This window comes from Aplidium turbinatum, chromosome 4 (genome assembly GCF_918807975.1).
Source record: "Aplidium turbinatum chromosome 4, kaAplTurb1.1, whole genome shotgun sequence".
In the NCBI taxonomy this organism is placed as follows: domain Eukaryota; kingdom Metazoa; phylum Chordata; class Ascidiacea; order Aplousobranchia; family Polyclinidae; genus Aplidium; species Aplidium turbinatum.
Genome location: NC_137475.1, coordinates 7514561 through 7528475, shown reverse-complemented (window position 1 = coordinate 7528475; position 13915 = coordinate 7514561). Strand labels below are relative to the sequence as shown.

General features: G+C 35.4%; 1 protein-coding gene across 1 annotated transcript in view; it reads right to left on the bottom strand.

Annotated features, from left to right (window-relative positions):
- The window catches only part of LOC145768372 (uncharacterized), a 29442-nt gene that overhangs the window by 10777 nt on the left and 4750 nt on the right, over window positions 1–13915 (bottom strand). Inside the window, exons 9-30 of the mRNA XM_082579855.1 lie at window positions 13744–13842; window positions 12286–12389; window positions 11781–11919; window positions 11015–11133; window positions 10227–10376; window positions 9588–9758; window positions 9034–9207; window positions 7238–7370; window positions 6808–6916; window positions 6365–6538; window positions 5977–6100; window positions 5550–5686; window positions 5050–5305; window positions 4290–4532; window positions 3545–3721; window positions 2909–3145; window positions 2530–2811; window positions 1900–2134; window positions 1548–1696; window positions 955–1121; window positions 397–580; window positions 55–220 (exon numbers count right to left, since the gene is read on the bottom strand). Of these exons, the coding sequence (XP_082435981.1) occupies window positions 55–220; window positions 397–580; window positions 955–1121; window positions 1548–1696; window positions 1900–2134; window positions 2530–2811; window positions 2909–3145; window positions 3545–3721; window positions 4290–4532; window positions 5050–5305; window positions 5550–5686; window positions 5977–6100; window positions 6365–6538; window positions 6808–6916; window positions 7238–7370; window positions 9034–9207; window positions 9588–9758; window positions 10227–10376; window positions 11015–11133; window positions 11781–11919; window positions 12286–12389; window positions 13744–13842 (3729 nt within the window). The remainder of the gene's footprint in view (window positions 1–54; window positions 221–396; window positions 581–954; window positions 1122–1547; window positions 1697–1899; window positions 2135–2529; window positions 2812–2908; window positions 3146–3544; window positions 3722–4289; window positions 4533–5049; window positions 5306–5549; window positions 5687–5976; window positions 6101–6364; window positions 6539–6807; window positions 6917–7237; window positions 7371–9033; window positions 9208–9587; window positions 9759–10226; window positions 10377–11014; window positions 11134–11780; window positions 11920–12285; window positions 12390–13743; window positions 13843–13915) is intronic.

Genomic DNA, 13915 nt, shown 5'->3' with positions numbered 1-13915 from the left:
TAAATTAAATGTTAATTGTTATTTAAAATTAATTGTTATGAATTTCAATGTTACCTTGTAAATTTTTGTTTTCTCTTTTGACAGTTTCCAGAGCATCAAGAGCTTCTTCATACGCATTCTTCATTTTGAAAAGTTCAGTAGAAAGACTTCTTGCTTCCTTTTGGGACTGTTCCAATTCAACTTGTGTTTCTTCGCCTTTTTGCTTATATTCCGCGAGAATCTTTGAAAAAAAGGGTCTATTAAACTTGTGTCGTTAAAACCGTCTAACAATAACTACTGTAATACATTCAATCCCAAGAAGAAAGCTTCAAAAAAAGCCTTTTTTTACTCCGGAAATACAGTAAGTGTTCATTTAATCAACCAATAAATAAAAAACGGCTACTGCTTTTTTTTCACCTTATCAAAGTTCCTTTGCTTTTTATCCAGAGCAGCAGCTGCAGAATTAGAACGCTCCAAATCTATCGTAAGATCCTCAATTTCTCCCTGCAACCGGTTCTTGGTTTTATCGAGACTGGATGCTTTTGCCTGAATGGCTTCGACCTGTTCCTCTGCATCTTGAAGACGAACTGCGAGCTTCTTTCTGAAATTTTTCAAAAGCACTGCACTTTATAGTTCCACGTAAGGTTAGGCCCACACCTTGCTAAGTGTTGTCCAGCATTTTGTACTAAGCATTACCTTTAACAGGCCTAAAGCAAAAAATGCATCTCGGCTACAACATGCATGATGCGTGTATATAATTTCAATTTAGAGGTTCATTTCTTGAAATGCTACTATAGGCTACATGTCTAGTTTAGTGCTACTAACCATTGTAGAAAAATAAGAATTTGCAAAATATGAAAACAGTTTAGTTTTCAAAACGTTTGCTGAACATGAGTTTAGTATCTACAATTACATTTTAAAACAAGTCTATGCTGTGATCATAGCGATATAAAGGTCGCCATGGCGGTGACTTACTTTGCTTCTTCAAGTTCTTCCGTTCTTTGGATCGCATCTGTTTCGTATTTGTTCCTCCACTGAGCGACTTCAGCGTTGGCCTTCGAAAGTGCTCTCTGCAACTCAGCCTTGGCTTCTTGCTCTTCTTCGTATTGTTCTCGAAGAAGATCATTGTCATGACGTGACGCCTGAAGAATTTTAATAATAATTTGATTCAAACATAAAAATAGAATGACTATTACTACACCTTTAAATTGTAATAAATATAGCCTGGTTTATATACTTTTGAAAACAGTTTCCTTTTGTGTGTCGTCATCTAGCTGTGTAGCCTGTGTTGGGTGTTGAGTTATAGCTTTTTCTTGGAATCTTATTTTTCAGTAGGTTATTGCGTTACTGTTATTTTCAAAATGTCTTCTTGGTGTTTATCTGCTTCCATTGAGTTCGGTTTAAAGCCAATTCCTCAACAATCGCCGATTTATCGTCGTTTTATTGTCACCAGATGAGGAATTGTAGAACTGAAACCATCGAATATTTGTTTCAACTTTGAGGTTTCAGCATTTTCTGATGTGATGTTCATGTGTTTGTCAATGGGTTTGAGTTTATATTACTTTTACCTGTACAGCATGCGCAAGTGCAGCCTTCGCTTTTGATTCTTCTTCAACGACTCGCTTGAGCTCATCAATTTGTTGAGAAGAACTATTTTTGCTGCGAGTCAATTGCGCCATCAAGTGCTCACGTTCTTCGAGGCGACGACCAAGTTCGCCTAAAGAAAAGTAAAATCAAAAATTGTTTTTGTAAAATTTGTTGGTGTTTTTTTCAACTATACTATGAGCATCAAACTTGTTTTCTAAAATTACCCTTTCGCTTTGCGTAGAATTTCTTGAAATTAAAGAATAAGCCCTAATAAAGTAATATCTCAAGCATAGAAATCTCAAGACTAAAATACATCGCTTGCAACAGTGTTACCGTTTTCAGACGATAGTCGGGCCTTGGCCGCATTCAATTCATTGACTTCTTTTGTAAAATTATCATTTTTCATCTTGGCTTCGTTGAGTTGTTCTTCCAAGTTCCTTGACATCTTTTCGTAATTGAGCTTAGCCTTCGTAACGCTCTCCACGTTCGTTGCCAAGTCATCAATTTCCATCTTCATCTCACTCTTCTCTTTCTCAATCTTCTGTTTCACTCGTTGAAGATTGTCAATCTATTTTAACAAAAGATATTTTATGATTTACTGTAGTTGCGATACGATCATAAAGTACAGTAAGCTACAACGACAAAACAAATAACTTCAAGATATAATTCAAAATATAATTTGGAAGTAGGCTAAAAACTAAAATAACAAAATAAGTTTGCTTTTGAAACAATTTTTAAACTTTCTCTAAACGATGAGTTTAGATGCTGCATTTTAGTTTGTTTTCTGCTTGCTCAGGTTGACCAAGTGTTTCAACCGTTTCAACCCAAAAAACTCATGTCTTTTACTTAAAAATTAACTTTTAGATTATTCCATTTGTCAAACAAGCAATTAGAATTTTAACAGCTTAAGATTGAAATAATAATAGGTACCATAGCTTTTGTGTATCAATTCATTTGCCTTACTTGTTCGCTCATTTCGGAAGCTGTGTCGGCGTGTTTCTTCCTCAGTGTGGACACAGTTGATTCATGAGCAAGGTTCGATTCTTCGAGTTCTCGTCTAAGTTTTGCAAATTCTGCTTCCCGTCGTTTGTTTAGCTCCATCTGAGCAGATGTTGCTGCAGCTGCTTCCTCTAATCTTTCGCTGAGCTCCTCCAGCTCTCTAGAGAGATCAGATCTCTGCTTCTCAACTTTAGCCCGAGCAGCACGCTCTGCTTCCAATTCCTCTTCGAGTTCTTCAATTCGAGCCTACAATGTCAACATGGATCGTTGAACATTTTTATTAGGTTAGCAAAAACTTGAAATCAATCAATATACCATTAAATTAAGAATGTGTAAAAGTTACCTGCAATTCTTTAATCTTCTTTTGTAATTGATTAGCCAAAGCTTGCTCATCTTCAAGCTTTGTTGCAAGCTGGCTGTAATCAAACTCTCGTTTCTTCAATTTCTCTTCAAGTCGTTGCTTGTCGTTTTCAAGATCCATCACAGTTTCTTGTGTGAGTCTCAAGTCACCTTCTAGCTTCCTCTTTGTCCTCTCAAGATCCATGCGAAGCTTCTTCTCTTGCTCAAGTGAAGCCTCCAACTTTATAAACAAATTAATTCGATAAAAGATGGAATTCAGTTACTATTTCTTACAATTGGTATTAAAATTAATAAACTGGGTTTGTGCGGTAGGGCCAAGAAACTTTGTATTGATATGTAGTAGTCTTACACAAAAAAAGAACGGTGTCATTCATAAGTTACAATAAAACTGAATACACAGCTTGTGACAAAAACAGGTCCAGTATCAACAAAAAAATATACTAAATATATCATTAAGCTGTTGATACAAAATGATTCTTTAGCTTACGTACCGAGGGAAAATAATAGCAGACTGATGATATTAATGTCTACCAATAATTACAGTGAAGCATTTAAGGCAACATTTAACTATCTAAAGATAAATTTAATTATTTATCAGTACGGTTTGACCATTGCTTACGTCATCAACTTGCTGTTCCAGTTTAGTCTTCTGCTTTGTCAGACTGTTAACTTTGTCTTCCTCTGACTGAAGATCATCAAGAGTTTGCTGATGAGCTTCCTGAAGAGCTTTCTTTTCTTTTTGTAACTTCGCTATCATTTCATCTTGAGATGCTAGTTCTTCTTGTAAGTTTTTCAGCTGAAATATAAAGCCGTGTTATGTAAAACAAACCCGCAAGTGGTGTGCTAATGATGTCGGGTATATTAAATCTACGTTGAAAACTGTAGGGTGGTTAAATGCAAAACGGCATTGGCAGAAAACAGCGTCAAATATTTGTATAAATCAATAAAGTCAGTTTTACCATTGCACTGAATATAATATTTACAACAGCACTGAAAATAATAACAGTTTAGTTTTCGAAAAACGCTGAACATGAATTTAGTATCTGCATTTTCAGCTCTTTATTGTTTGATTAGATTGATCAGGCGTTCCAATTATCTTGCCCCTCAGTTGTATCGATATTTCAATAAATGTTAGTTCGACCATAACTTGTAGCAACAAAGTGAAAAATTAAATATACGAAACTCAAGCATATATAAAAATGTTTCCCTCTCTTTTAACTGACCACAGTTGGTGTAAGTTTCTAAAATGACATTTCAGCAAGAAGCCGTTGTTGTGCAATGGAAAAAAGATTTTGACCAGAAGCTATAGTATAGGTAGGCTATACATTAAAGTACAGTAGTTATTAAATGTTGGTTTTGCTTACTTTGTTCTCAGTTGCATGTTTTTCTTTTTCAACTTTAGCCAGAGTAATTTCTAAGTCATCGATATCTTTCTTTAACTCAGAACATTCATCTTCTAGTCTTCTCTTCTTGGAGACTAGTTCATTATTGAGTTCTTCTTCATCTTCTAGTCTCTCAGTGAGCTCCTTGATTTTCCCATCCAACTCCACTTTAGTCTTGATCAATTGATCGCATCTGTCTTCTCCATCATCAATTTGATCTTGTTGCTACAAGAAAAGAAACTTGTTAATATTTGAGAAGGTCGTAAATATATTAGTATGTGCTAGGATTGACAAATATGTAATTGAAATGTAAAGTGTCGATTTGAGCCGTCCGTGCCTTCTTTGTTGTGCCTTTTTTGCCATTGTAACCTTTTTTTTCTTTTGTCTGTAGTCTGCCCAGTCATACAAAAATCGATTTATGATTGGAATGCATGACTGTACAAAAATGCAAAAATTGTGTTAAATTTTTTAGTTTACAAATTTAAAATTTTTGCCAAGTCTGAAAGTTAGGTTTAGAGCTTGAAATTAAATTCCAATAAGCTTGATTGAAAGTTGAATTGGTAGGCTAAATACGGCAAACTCACAATTAAAATTAAACCGGTATCTCTGAAGTATACAGTAGGCTAAGTATGGAGTCAGAAGCATTCAACCTTCTCATTTATAAACAAGCGATAATTATAAATATCTTTGAAAAGAAAATTGCAAAGTCGTACAAGCTGTTGCACACTTTAGATGTCCTCACCGCTTGAAGTTGCATCAGAAGATCATTCTTTTCTTGAACAAAAGAGACCTGCATTTCTTCTAATTCTTTCCGTCGCTTTAATTCCTTCTCTAAGTTTGCCTTGCATTCTTCAAAATCTTTTTCCAGTGTTTCTAATTCTTTAGCAGCCTCGGCAGTTTTAAGCAGCGGCTTTATCTTAAACATCAGCTTCATCCATTCAGAGTTAGCCATTCCGAAGAAAGCTCTCAAGTTGGATTGAATGATTCGACAAGCTTGTCTAGAAAAGTGTTTTGGGAAAGACTTAATAAACTTCAATGAGGTGCTGCAAGGTTTACGTTTTCTTTAAAGCAGGTTTAAGTTACCGTGATTATATTGTAATGGAAAAGCGCATCAACGAATGTAGCTTAATCCTTCATAGCGACAACTTAAAAGCTAAAAATCAAAATCTGGCTATAAAAGGTCACCGTGAATAAATAAGTCATCTTTATGAGACACGTTGTTTAAGCGTCATGGACACGTACTTTCGTTCAATCATTTTCTGATATTCTTTCCTCATAAGCATTCCCCTCATACGTGATTGAATCAACTTGAATATTGAAGATAATTTGTTGTCGCGGAGTTCTTCTAATCTACCGATCATACCGGCTCGGAAGAATACCTAGAGAGCAGTTGAGAGAATCGATCAAAACGCACTCGTTTGCAGACCGGGAAAGTATCATTTGAATTTAAAGCCTATTAGTTTCTAAGTTCTGTACTTCAGTATACTTGACCTTAAATCACTACTAGCATCTCTAAAGATTACAGTTTGGAGTTGTTGCTTATCGTTTGAGTGCTCGGTAGCCCCTCAATGGAAAAACGCTACATCGCGCACTATCACTTCGAAATAACTTTATGATTGCTACAGATTGGTTTTCTCAAACAAAAAAACGTTAATCATGTATTTGCTACCTTTGTATGGCCAAGCTTGTAGCTTTCATGGTCAATGTCAATGCTGCCTAAGAGTTTTTCTGAAGATTTCTTGCTGTCCATAAATTGGCCTTCTGGGGCAGCATTTGGATTTAAGATTCGATACCTAAACATAATGAACATGAAAGAAGTCTACTAAGAAATACAGCGCTGAAAATGAAGGCAGTTGATGGTAATATTTTAATATTTCTTATCGGGGTTGCCTGCAATACAATTAACTGTGTAGTGTGTATCATATTAATTTAACTAGGACTATCAGAAAGACAAAGTTAATTTACCATTCTACTTCATTTTTCTCTTGAGTTAAATCTGATATAAACTAGCTGCATTTCAACACATCTTACACAACAACACAACAACATCATCTCACCGCTGTTTGAAGTCACCATATGGAACCCTATTTGGGAATCCTTTTCTGCAAATACGAATACCTTCCAGCACACCATTACAACGGAGCTGGTGCAAAACAAGATGAGACTCCATTTCTCCTGGACACTTTCGCTCGTTGGGAATGAGGCAACGGACGAAATGGGGAGCAGTTGATCTACAAGAAAAGTGAAAGTGGCAATTATCACAATGTTAATATACCACAAAAAAAAATTACAGTCTATAATACAATATAATGATATAGTATATATACATTAGTGAAGGTCGTAAAAATGAGTATCAACATTGTAGGCCAATGCAACGTTAGCTTCTTTTTAAAATTGTCTCAACGATCGCTTTTTAGTTTTGTTATCATGGAATACAAAAAGTTATAACTGACTGGTCTTTCACTCCGCTAGTAAACGTTGAAAACAATATACCAGGTACCTCAAGTTGGTCATCAAACTGTTCAGAGATTGTCGGTGAAGAGCTGATACAGTCATAAATGAACCCCCCTTCTTCCTCTTGCCTCCTTTGCCGCCACCGCCACTTGCAGCTAGAAATAAAAAAGTGAAGATAAGAGCCGATTTTTGATAAACACAAACTAAAATAGCCCATTCCCTAAAATGAAAATGGATAAACTTTCATTTTACTGGCTAAACTAGCTAAAAAAAATTGACTATAGCTTTTAAAAGAAGAAACTCGACACAATGGCAGACTAAACTACAATTTCGACAACACAGGTTTGAGGATTTTTCTCTTGACAAATAATTAACACGCTTATTTATTTTAATTCTGATCTTTAACAATCACAATAACAATTTTCCAATAACCAAACATATATTTCTCAAACTGTTTTAACGTTTTTTATTTATACCTTCTTCGGGGCTAACGTATCCCTCCCAGATAGTTTGCATAAGTTTTAAAGAAGCCTTTCTATAAAGATCCACTACACTGTTATTCAGCGGATCTTTATTCTTCTCCAGCCAACCACAGATGTTGTAAGCCACCTGAAATAAAGAGCAAACGTAAAAGTTAATAAGTGTTCGCTTTGCCAACGCACAGCAGCAGTTAAACCTTAATGCAATTCTCAATTTTGTGCCAAACGACAAACGCAACACCTAAAATTTTTGATGCAGTAACAAAAACTTGGAATGGAAAATTACGCTTGAGTGTTTTAGTCTAACTAAGCGTTCAGTGTAAGCAAACATTATGACTTTGTGTATGGCACATATTACTGTTCACAGAAAAATTTATGCAAAAAAATTCTTATGCTTAACCTCAATTGTTTCACTTATCTGTTATAAGACTATTCTTGGAATACAATTTTGATAAAGAGGTGATTTTTTTAACCATATAGACAAAAAAAAAAACCTAACAACACGACGGCATTTAACATAATAACCTGAAAATAAACTAAAAATTACAAACTTCTTGGAATCGCAATGAAAGGGACTGTGATTGTGCAGGCAATTTAACCACTGACATTCGCTTATTCCATCGAAAAAAAAAACTAGTCATGCGTTTTTCGGTTTCACATTTATTGGTGATATACCAGTTAAAGGGGCACATATATTGGTGATATACTGTTAAAGGGGCAATATATACCATACATTGCCCCTTTAACAGTATTACGGGCTTTATATTATGCTTTGTTTCAATCCAAGATCCAATACTCGATTATAAATTGGGGACGAGCTAACTCTACATTGCTTGCTCCACTACAAGTGTTACAAAACAAGTTCATTCGATCCTGCTTATTTTTGCCGAGGTCAACAAATACAACTGTTCTTTATCACCAATTTAATGTGCTCAGAATTGACGATATTATTAAATTAGAAACTGCAAAATTTATGTACAAATATGTGCACAAAATGCTGCCCCGGGCCTTTGCTGGCTGCTTTATTTTTGTAAATGAAATTCACCATCATAAAACCCGTCAGAACCAAAAAAATGATTTATATTTGCCTTCTGCAACGTCAAACTCTGGTAAGAAGATGCTATGTTTTAATGGAGTGAAACTATGGAATCAAGTACCAAAAAAAATAAAAGAAAAGTCTTACAATGTTTTTAAATTTAAATATAAATGTTTATTAAAGAATTTGTACAATGATCACTCCTGAAACGTATCATCCGCTTATTTCTCTTCACAATATTTTTTTTATGTTGCCCTGTGTTATTCCATTGTTAATGTATTGTTAATTCCATTGTTAATTTTTACAAATTAAAGTGCTGGTATTGTGCTATTTATTATATACCGTATGTGTTAATGTTCTTAATTTTGGGTCTTTTGTTTAAATGTTTGGGGGGCAGCTGACTTTGGTGACCTTTTGGTCTTTCGCTGCCATCCTTGTTGTGCGAATTATTTGTGTTTATTGTCTTTTTGCTTTTTGTGTCTTTCTTTTTCGCCAACAAAACAAAAAATAAACTGAACTGAACTACCGCACTGGATTTTAATTTCAATATATGACACGATCTTGTGTAAAATAAGTAAAAGTATTACACCAGAAGAAAGTAGACTACCTCTTTGTTAAATTAAATGCTCAGGGAACAGTACAGTTTAATTTTTAACCGTATAGTCTATATGGAGTTACATTCTGATGTTTCAATTTCTTCATTGTTAAACGATTGAAAAAAAAAGGATCATTATAAAACAATTGCCAACACTCCTACCGTTCCAGCATAATGGTAGAGTTCGAAATGAGCTTCATATTTAGTTTTCTTTATAGGTTTTCCAAATGACTTGCTTTTTCCCAAGTGATTTTGATAGAGCTTTTCCTTGAAGCTGTTATCTGTTGCTTTCGGAAACATGCACTCCTCCTCAAGGATGGACATAATTCCGAGTGGCTGAAGAAAAGGCAGTGAATTAGAACTCTTGAGCTAGTGATGCCAGTGTTTGAACGTGTGGCTGAAGAGAAAAGTAGTGAATTACAGTCATTTTGCCTAACATAGTTGCTTTTTTTCTTATTCCCCTACGATTGTAAAAACGTTTGCAGCAAACCATGGCTTCCAAAAAAAAAGGTGTACGTGAGCTGTTGATAGCCTAACTTAATTAAGTCATCAAATGCATTTTCAACATTCAGCTGTAGCTTATTAAGGTAGTTGGTTGAAAAAGATGATTTGTTGCAGCTTAATAGTGGATCGATTCTCCACCGCAGAAATTGTTGTCTGCAGTTGTTGTTTTTATTCAAAGACTGCGTTTACACATATTTACACAACGTTCTTACTTTTTCAATAAGCTCAATGCAAGCAGCCAAGTCCATTCCAAAATCGATGAAAGTCCACTGGATGCCTTCCTTCTTGTATTCCTCTTGCTCCAAGACGAACATGTGATGGTTGAAAAACTGTTGGAGTTTCTCGTTGGTGAAGTTGATGCAAAGTTGCTCAAAACTGTTGCTCTGTGACAAAGAAAAAAGATGAAAATACAGTTCAAAGTAAGATATACGCAGGGTCAGCTGAAGTCAGGGTCAGAAAGTCGACCGGTCAGAAAGTCGACAGGGTCAGAAAGTCGACTGCAGTAATCTACAGCTATAAATTTGATGCATATTTTTTAAGTTGCGGCTTTAATGGTAGCAAGTTAACATACAAACGTAACAACAAATTGTTAAAAGTGAGCAGATAAGAATTGAAAGGTGTTGACCGTTTGTAGGTTATTGTACCGCACTTAAGGTAAATAATTAATAATTAGGCTACGATCAATCCAAGATGTCGACAAATGTAACCTTACAAAACCATCAACAAGCACTTTAGATTCCATTGTACGTATAAATAAGTTTATAATGTAACGTGATTCGATAAATTATAAAATCTTGAAAGCTTTTGATCAAGGTGGTTTTGGTGCAACTAATTTAGACACCTCTACTTACATCAAAAATCTCAAAACCAGCAATATCCAATACACCAATGAAAAAACTTCGTGGTAGTTTGGTGCTTAGGGTCTGGTTGATGAGTTTGACTAACCAGTCAAAATGTCGTCCGAATAATCCCTTACTTAGAGCTCCAAGACCGTACGAAACCTTACATAAACAAAAAGAAAGTTAACAAGAATTCCAAAATCTTTGTTTAATCAAAGCAATTTTATTGTTACTTTTGGTGAGGTTTTGGGGCCGAGGACCTTTTTAGTTTTTACCACTCCATTTTGGCGATGTTTTCCCATCACACCGAAAGGGTACAAGAAAACACAATAATCGTATTAATTCTAATCAGAGAGTCAAGTTCTCACTTGAAACGTGTCCGTGGATGATTGCTCTAATTTAGGGTTATGTTAAACACGAGTATATTGTGAATTTAACCCTATTCGGACTGACGGGTGGGCGGGTTCCGTCCATACCTAAAACTTGGGGAATTTAACACCTCAACAAAATACACAGACTAAAAACTTCTTAAAAAAAATTGTTCTGTTGTACAGTAATTGTTTTTGCTGAAATTTACTTTTATCATTTCTTGCGTCGGCTAGAAACATAGGCTAAAGTTTAACATAAACTCGACATTCGATAGGAGCCAATACTCACTATAGGCTATCGGAGTTGACAACCTCTGCTGTGAGTTGCAGTGTTGTTTGTTTGCAAATGTACACAAGCCTTGTCTCATCCTTATCTCGGAAATGCCTAATTTGTGAAAAAAACTTTTGTTTGTTATACAGTATAAAACTTACTTGATTGCATGACTGTCCTTTTGTGACGTATTCATTTCCAACCTTGACACGAGGATGACATAAGTACTTGACGAAATCGGCTGAATTGAGGCCAAACAGATATGCAACCTTGTCAGCATCTGAAATGCAAATTATTAGTTTCCTTCACATTGCAAGTTTTAGCATAAAAATCCTTTTATTCTCGGGTTTAACCCTTTGAGTCAACAGCCCTTTACCAGGGGGTAATCAACTGTTTGCTGTCCCACACCAACACTGAGAAGATAAACATGATTTGATCTGGCGTGTATTCCAAGATTTAATTTCTTTTTGTTGGTTTTCAAAATACTTTTCCTGTCAGAGAGTTTGAATTTTATAGTTAAGAAACTAAGTCTTTTTAAAATTACCACCTTGACAAACAAAAATTGCAGACAAACATCTAGCAATACGATTCCTCAAAATCGTTATTTGTAAAGCTTTAACACTATCATTACAAAATAATTAGTATACAGTAGAATTCACCTAGGTTGTCATCATATTTTGGCTACAAGAAAAGAAAAAGTGACGACTTAGGCAAAACGACAACTTAGCCGAATTGTTACATACCATGTGAAAAGTACAACAAATTACATAAAAACAACTGCAAACTAGCAACAACAAAAACTGGTAGTTTTATTTAGTACAAAACGATTTTTAGTGAAGAACAACTATTATGGTAACCTACATAATAGTGATAGGCCTAAATAGGATTCTGGTAATTATCCAACCATGTGGAGCCATAAAAACCCACCTTCAGTGCCATCAGCTTCAGCTTGCTCCTCCCTCTGTTTGTTCTTAAACTTCATGTTCTGCTGATGCATGATTCCAGCCATCAGTCTGTAGATGCCAGTAATCTCTTCTTGGGAGAAACCCAAAATTCGGAAAGCATCCTGTCCGATTTAAGTATTTGATTTATTTTTGTTTACGGTTGAAGAATACAAACTTCTAAAACAATATAATAGGCAATTGGTGTATATCGATAGCCTGCATAGGCCTACTGTATACAAAATCCATGAAACCAGAAGTACGTAAATAACTTTTATAGTTTGTTTTACCTTAAAATAAAAGTTATTTTGATGGTATAGATAGTGCTTTTATTTGGTTAACCTGTATACTGCATACCGAGAAATAAAACAAATGAAATGCCCAAAAATATTTACATACTGTACTACAATTATTGCAATTAAAAATCAAACAAATCCAAGAAAATTCAAATGGAAAAGATGCAAACATAATTATGTGGCATGCAAACATACGTCAGTGAGCAAAATTTCCGCTGCATCATCCAAGTTGTCAACCGTGACCACCCCTTGACAGATTGACTTGTACTCGTACGGGTCTTTTGAGATCAGAAGCTGGTCTAAAAATGAATCATCTTGTCTTGATGTTTGGGTTTGACTTAGCTAGCTCAGCAACTGTAGGCCTACGGTGTACATCTCTTTGCTCAGGGGTAGACTATAGGCTAACATATTGGGAGGGAAGGAGCGAAACAGCCACCATCATGAGAAATTTAATATTGCAATTCCCTCTTTATCATATGTTTTAATTTCAGCGGAGTGTTAGATGCTTTTTGTAGCTGGTATTTTCCTTGTAATGACAAAAAATGAAATAAAAATAAATAATGCTTTGTTAACGGCATTAAGAGTGACGCAGCTGCACAAAAGTCAAAACAATTCGACCTAGCGTTATTTTTGCTACTTTCACTCCGTGTTTTCAAACGGAAAAAGTGGCCTAATCGTCCACACGCTTACCAACATGAGACGCTGATCTATTTAAAGCATTGATGCTACAGTAACGCATTTACAAATCCAGGTAAAATTGGCACAGGAAAAAAGCCACAAAAATACGTCGTTAATATAAAGCAATAACAGAGCAATGCTAGCACTGTTGCTGCGCTTTTTTATTTTGTAGATTTTAGCTTATTACCAAATCTTTTCCCAAACTGGACGATAAGCCATAGCGCAGTCTACATCCTATTCAAGCCGAATCTCCATATTTTTAAACAAACTTTTAAAGATAACCTACGCTATGAATTCATGATACCTTAATTTTAGTCCTGCTAATAAGTCAGATCGTTGAAACTACATCCAGACTAGACAAGTGACACAGATTTAAACAACGCTGTTATCACATTTGCAGTGATGTACGCGGATACAAAAAATATTGACGCCGTCAGCGTTAACGCAAACCTTCGAAAAACCATACGCCGTATGCGTCAACGCTACTTGTAAAAAAAGTTGGCGGCGTCAGCGTTAGCGCATACACTAGCGTAAACTAATTTTGTTTGCTAGGTGCCAAACATTCACACGGTATAAACCACTCCAACCAAACAAGTTTTATTTTGAATTTCCACGAAGAAACACAAGCATCTGAAAGTGTTCATTTGACATTTTGCTGTGTTTTGATTCCAATATGTCTTTGCCCATTGAAAACATTCTTTCAACTGCAGCGCTGGAAGGTATTGGCGTGTTGTAGCAAAAAAAGACATTAAAAAGTATGCGTTGACGCTATGCGCTAAAAAACCGCGAAAACTTTACGGCGTAGCCTCAAGCGCAAACTATACAAAAAAAATGTGGCGCAAGCGTTAGCGTAAACAAAAAGTCTACGCCGCAAGTAAGCGGAGTAGAATTTGCAGCGTATACGTACATCTCTGCATTTAAGTAGCATACGTACAATTTGTCTGGTAGAGATATTATGTTTGTGCTGCAGCTTACCTATCAGCTCTGGTTTGCCTCCAGATATAATCTGATAGAAGATATGATAGTTTCTCTCTCCTTCTTGTTGGTAAATCACTCGAGATTTTTCAAGCAAGTCTGTAAAATATCGAAATTACAGTAATAGTAAAGAGTAATTATTATAACTTAAGCTTTCTAACGACATAAACAA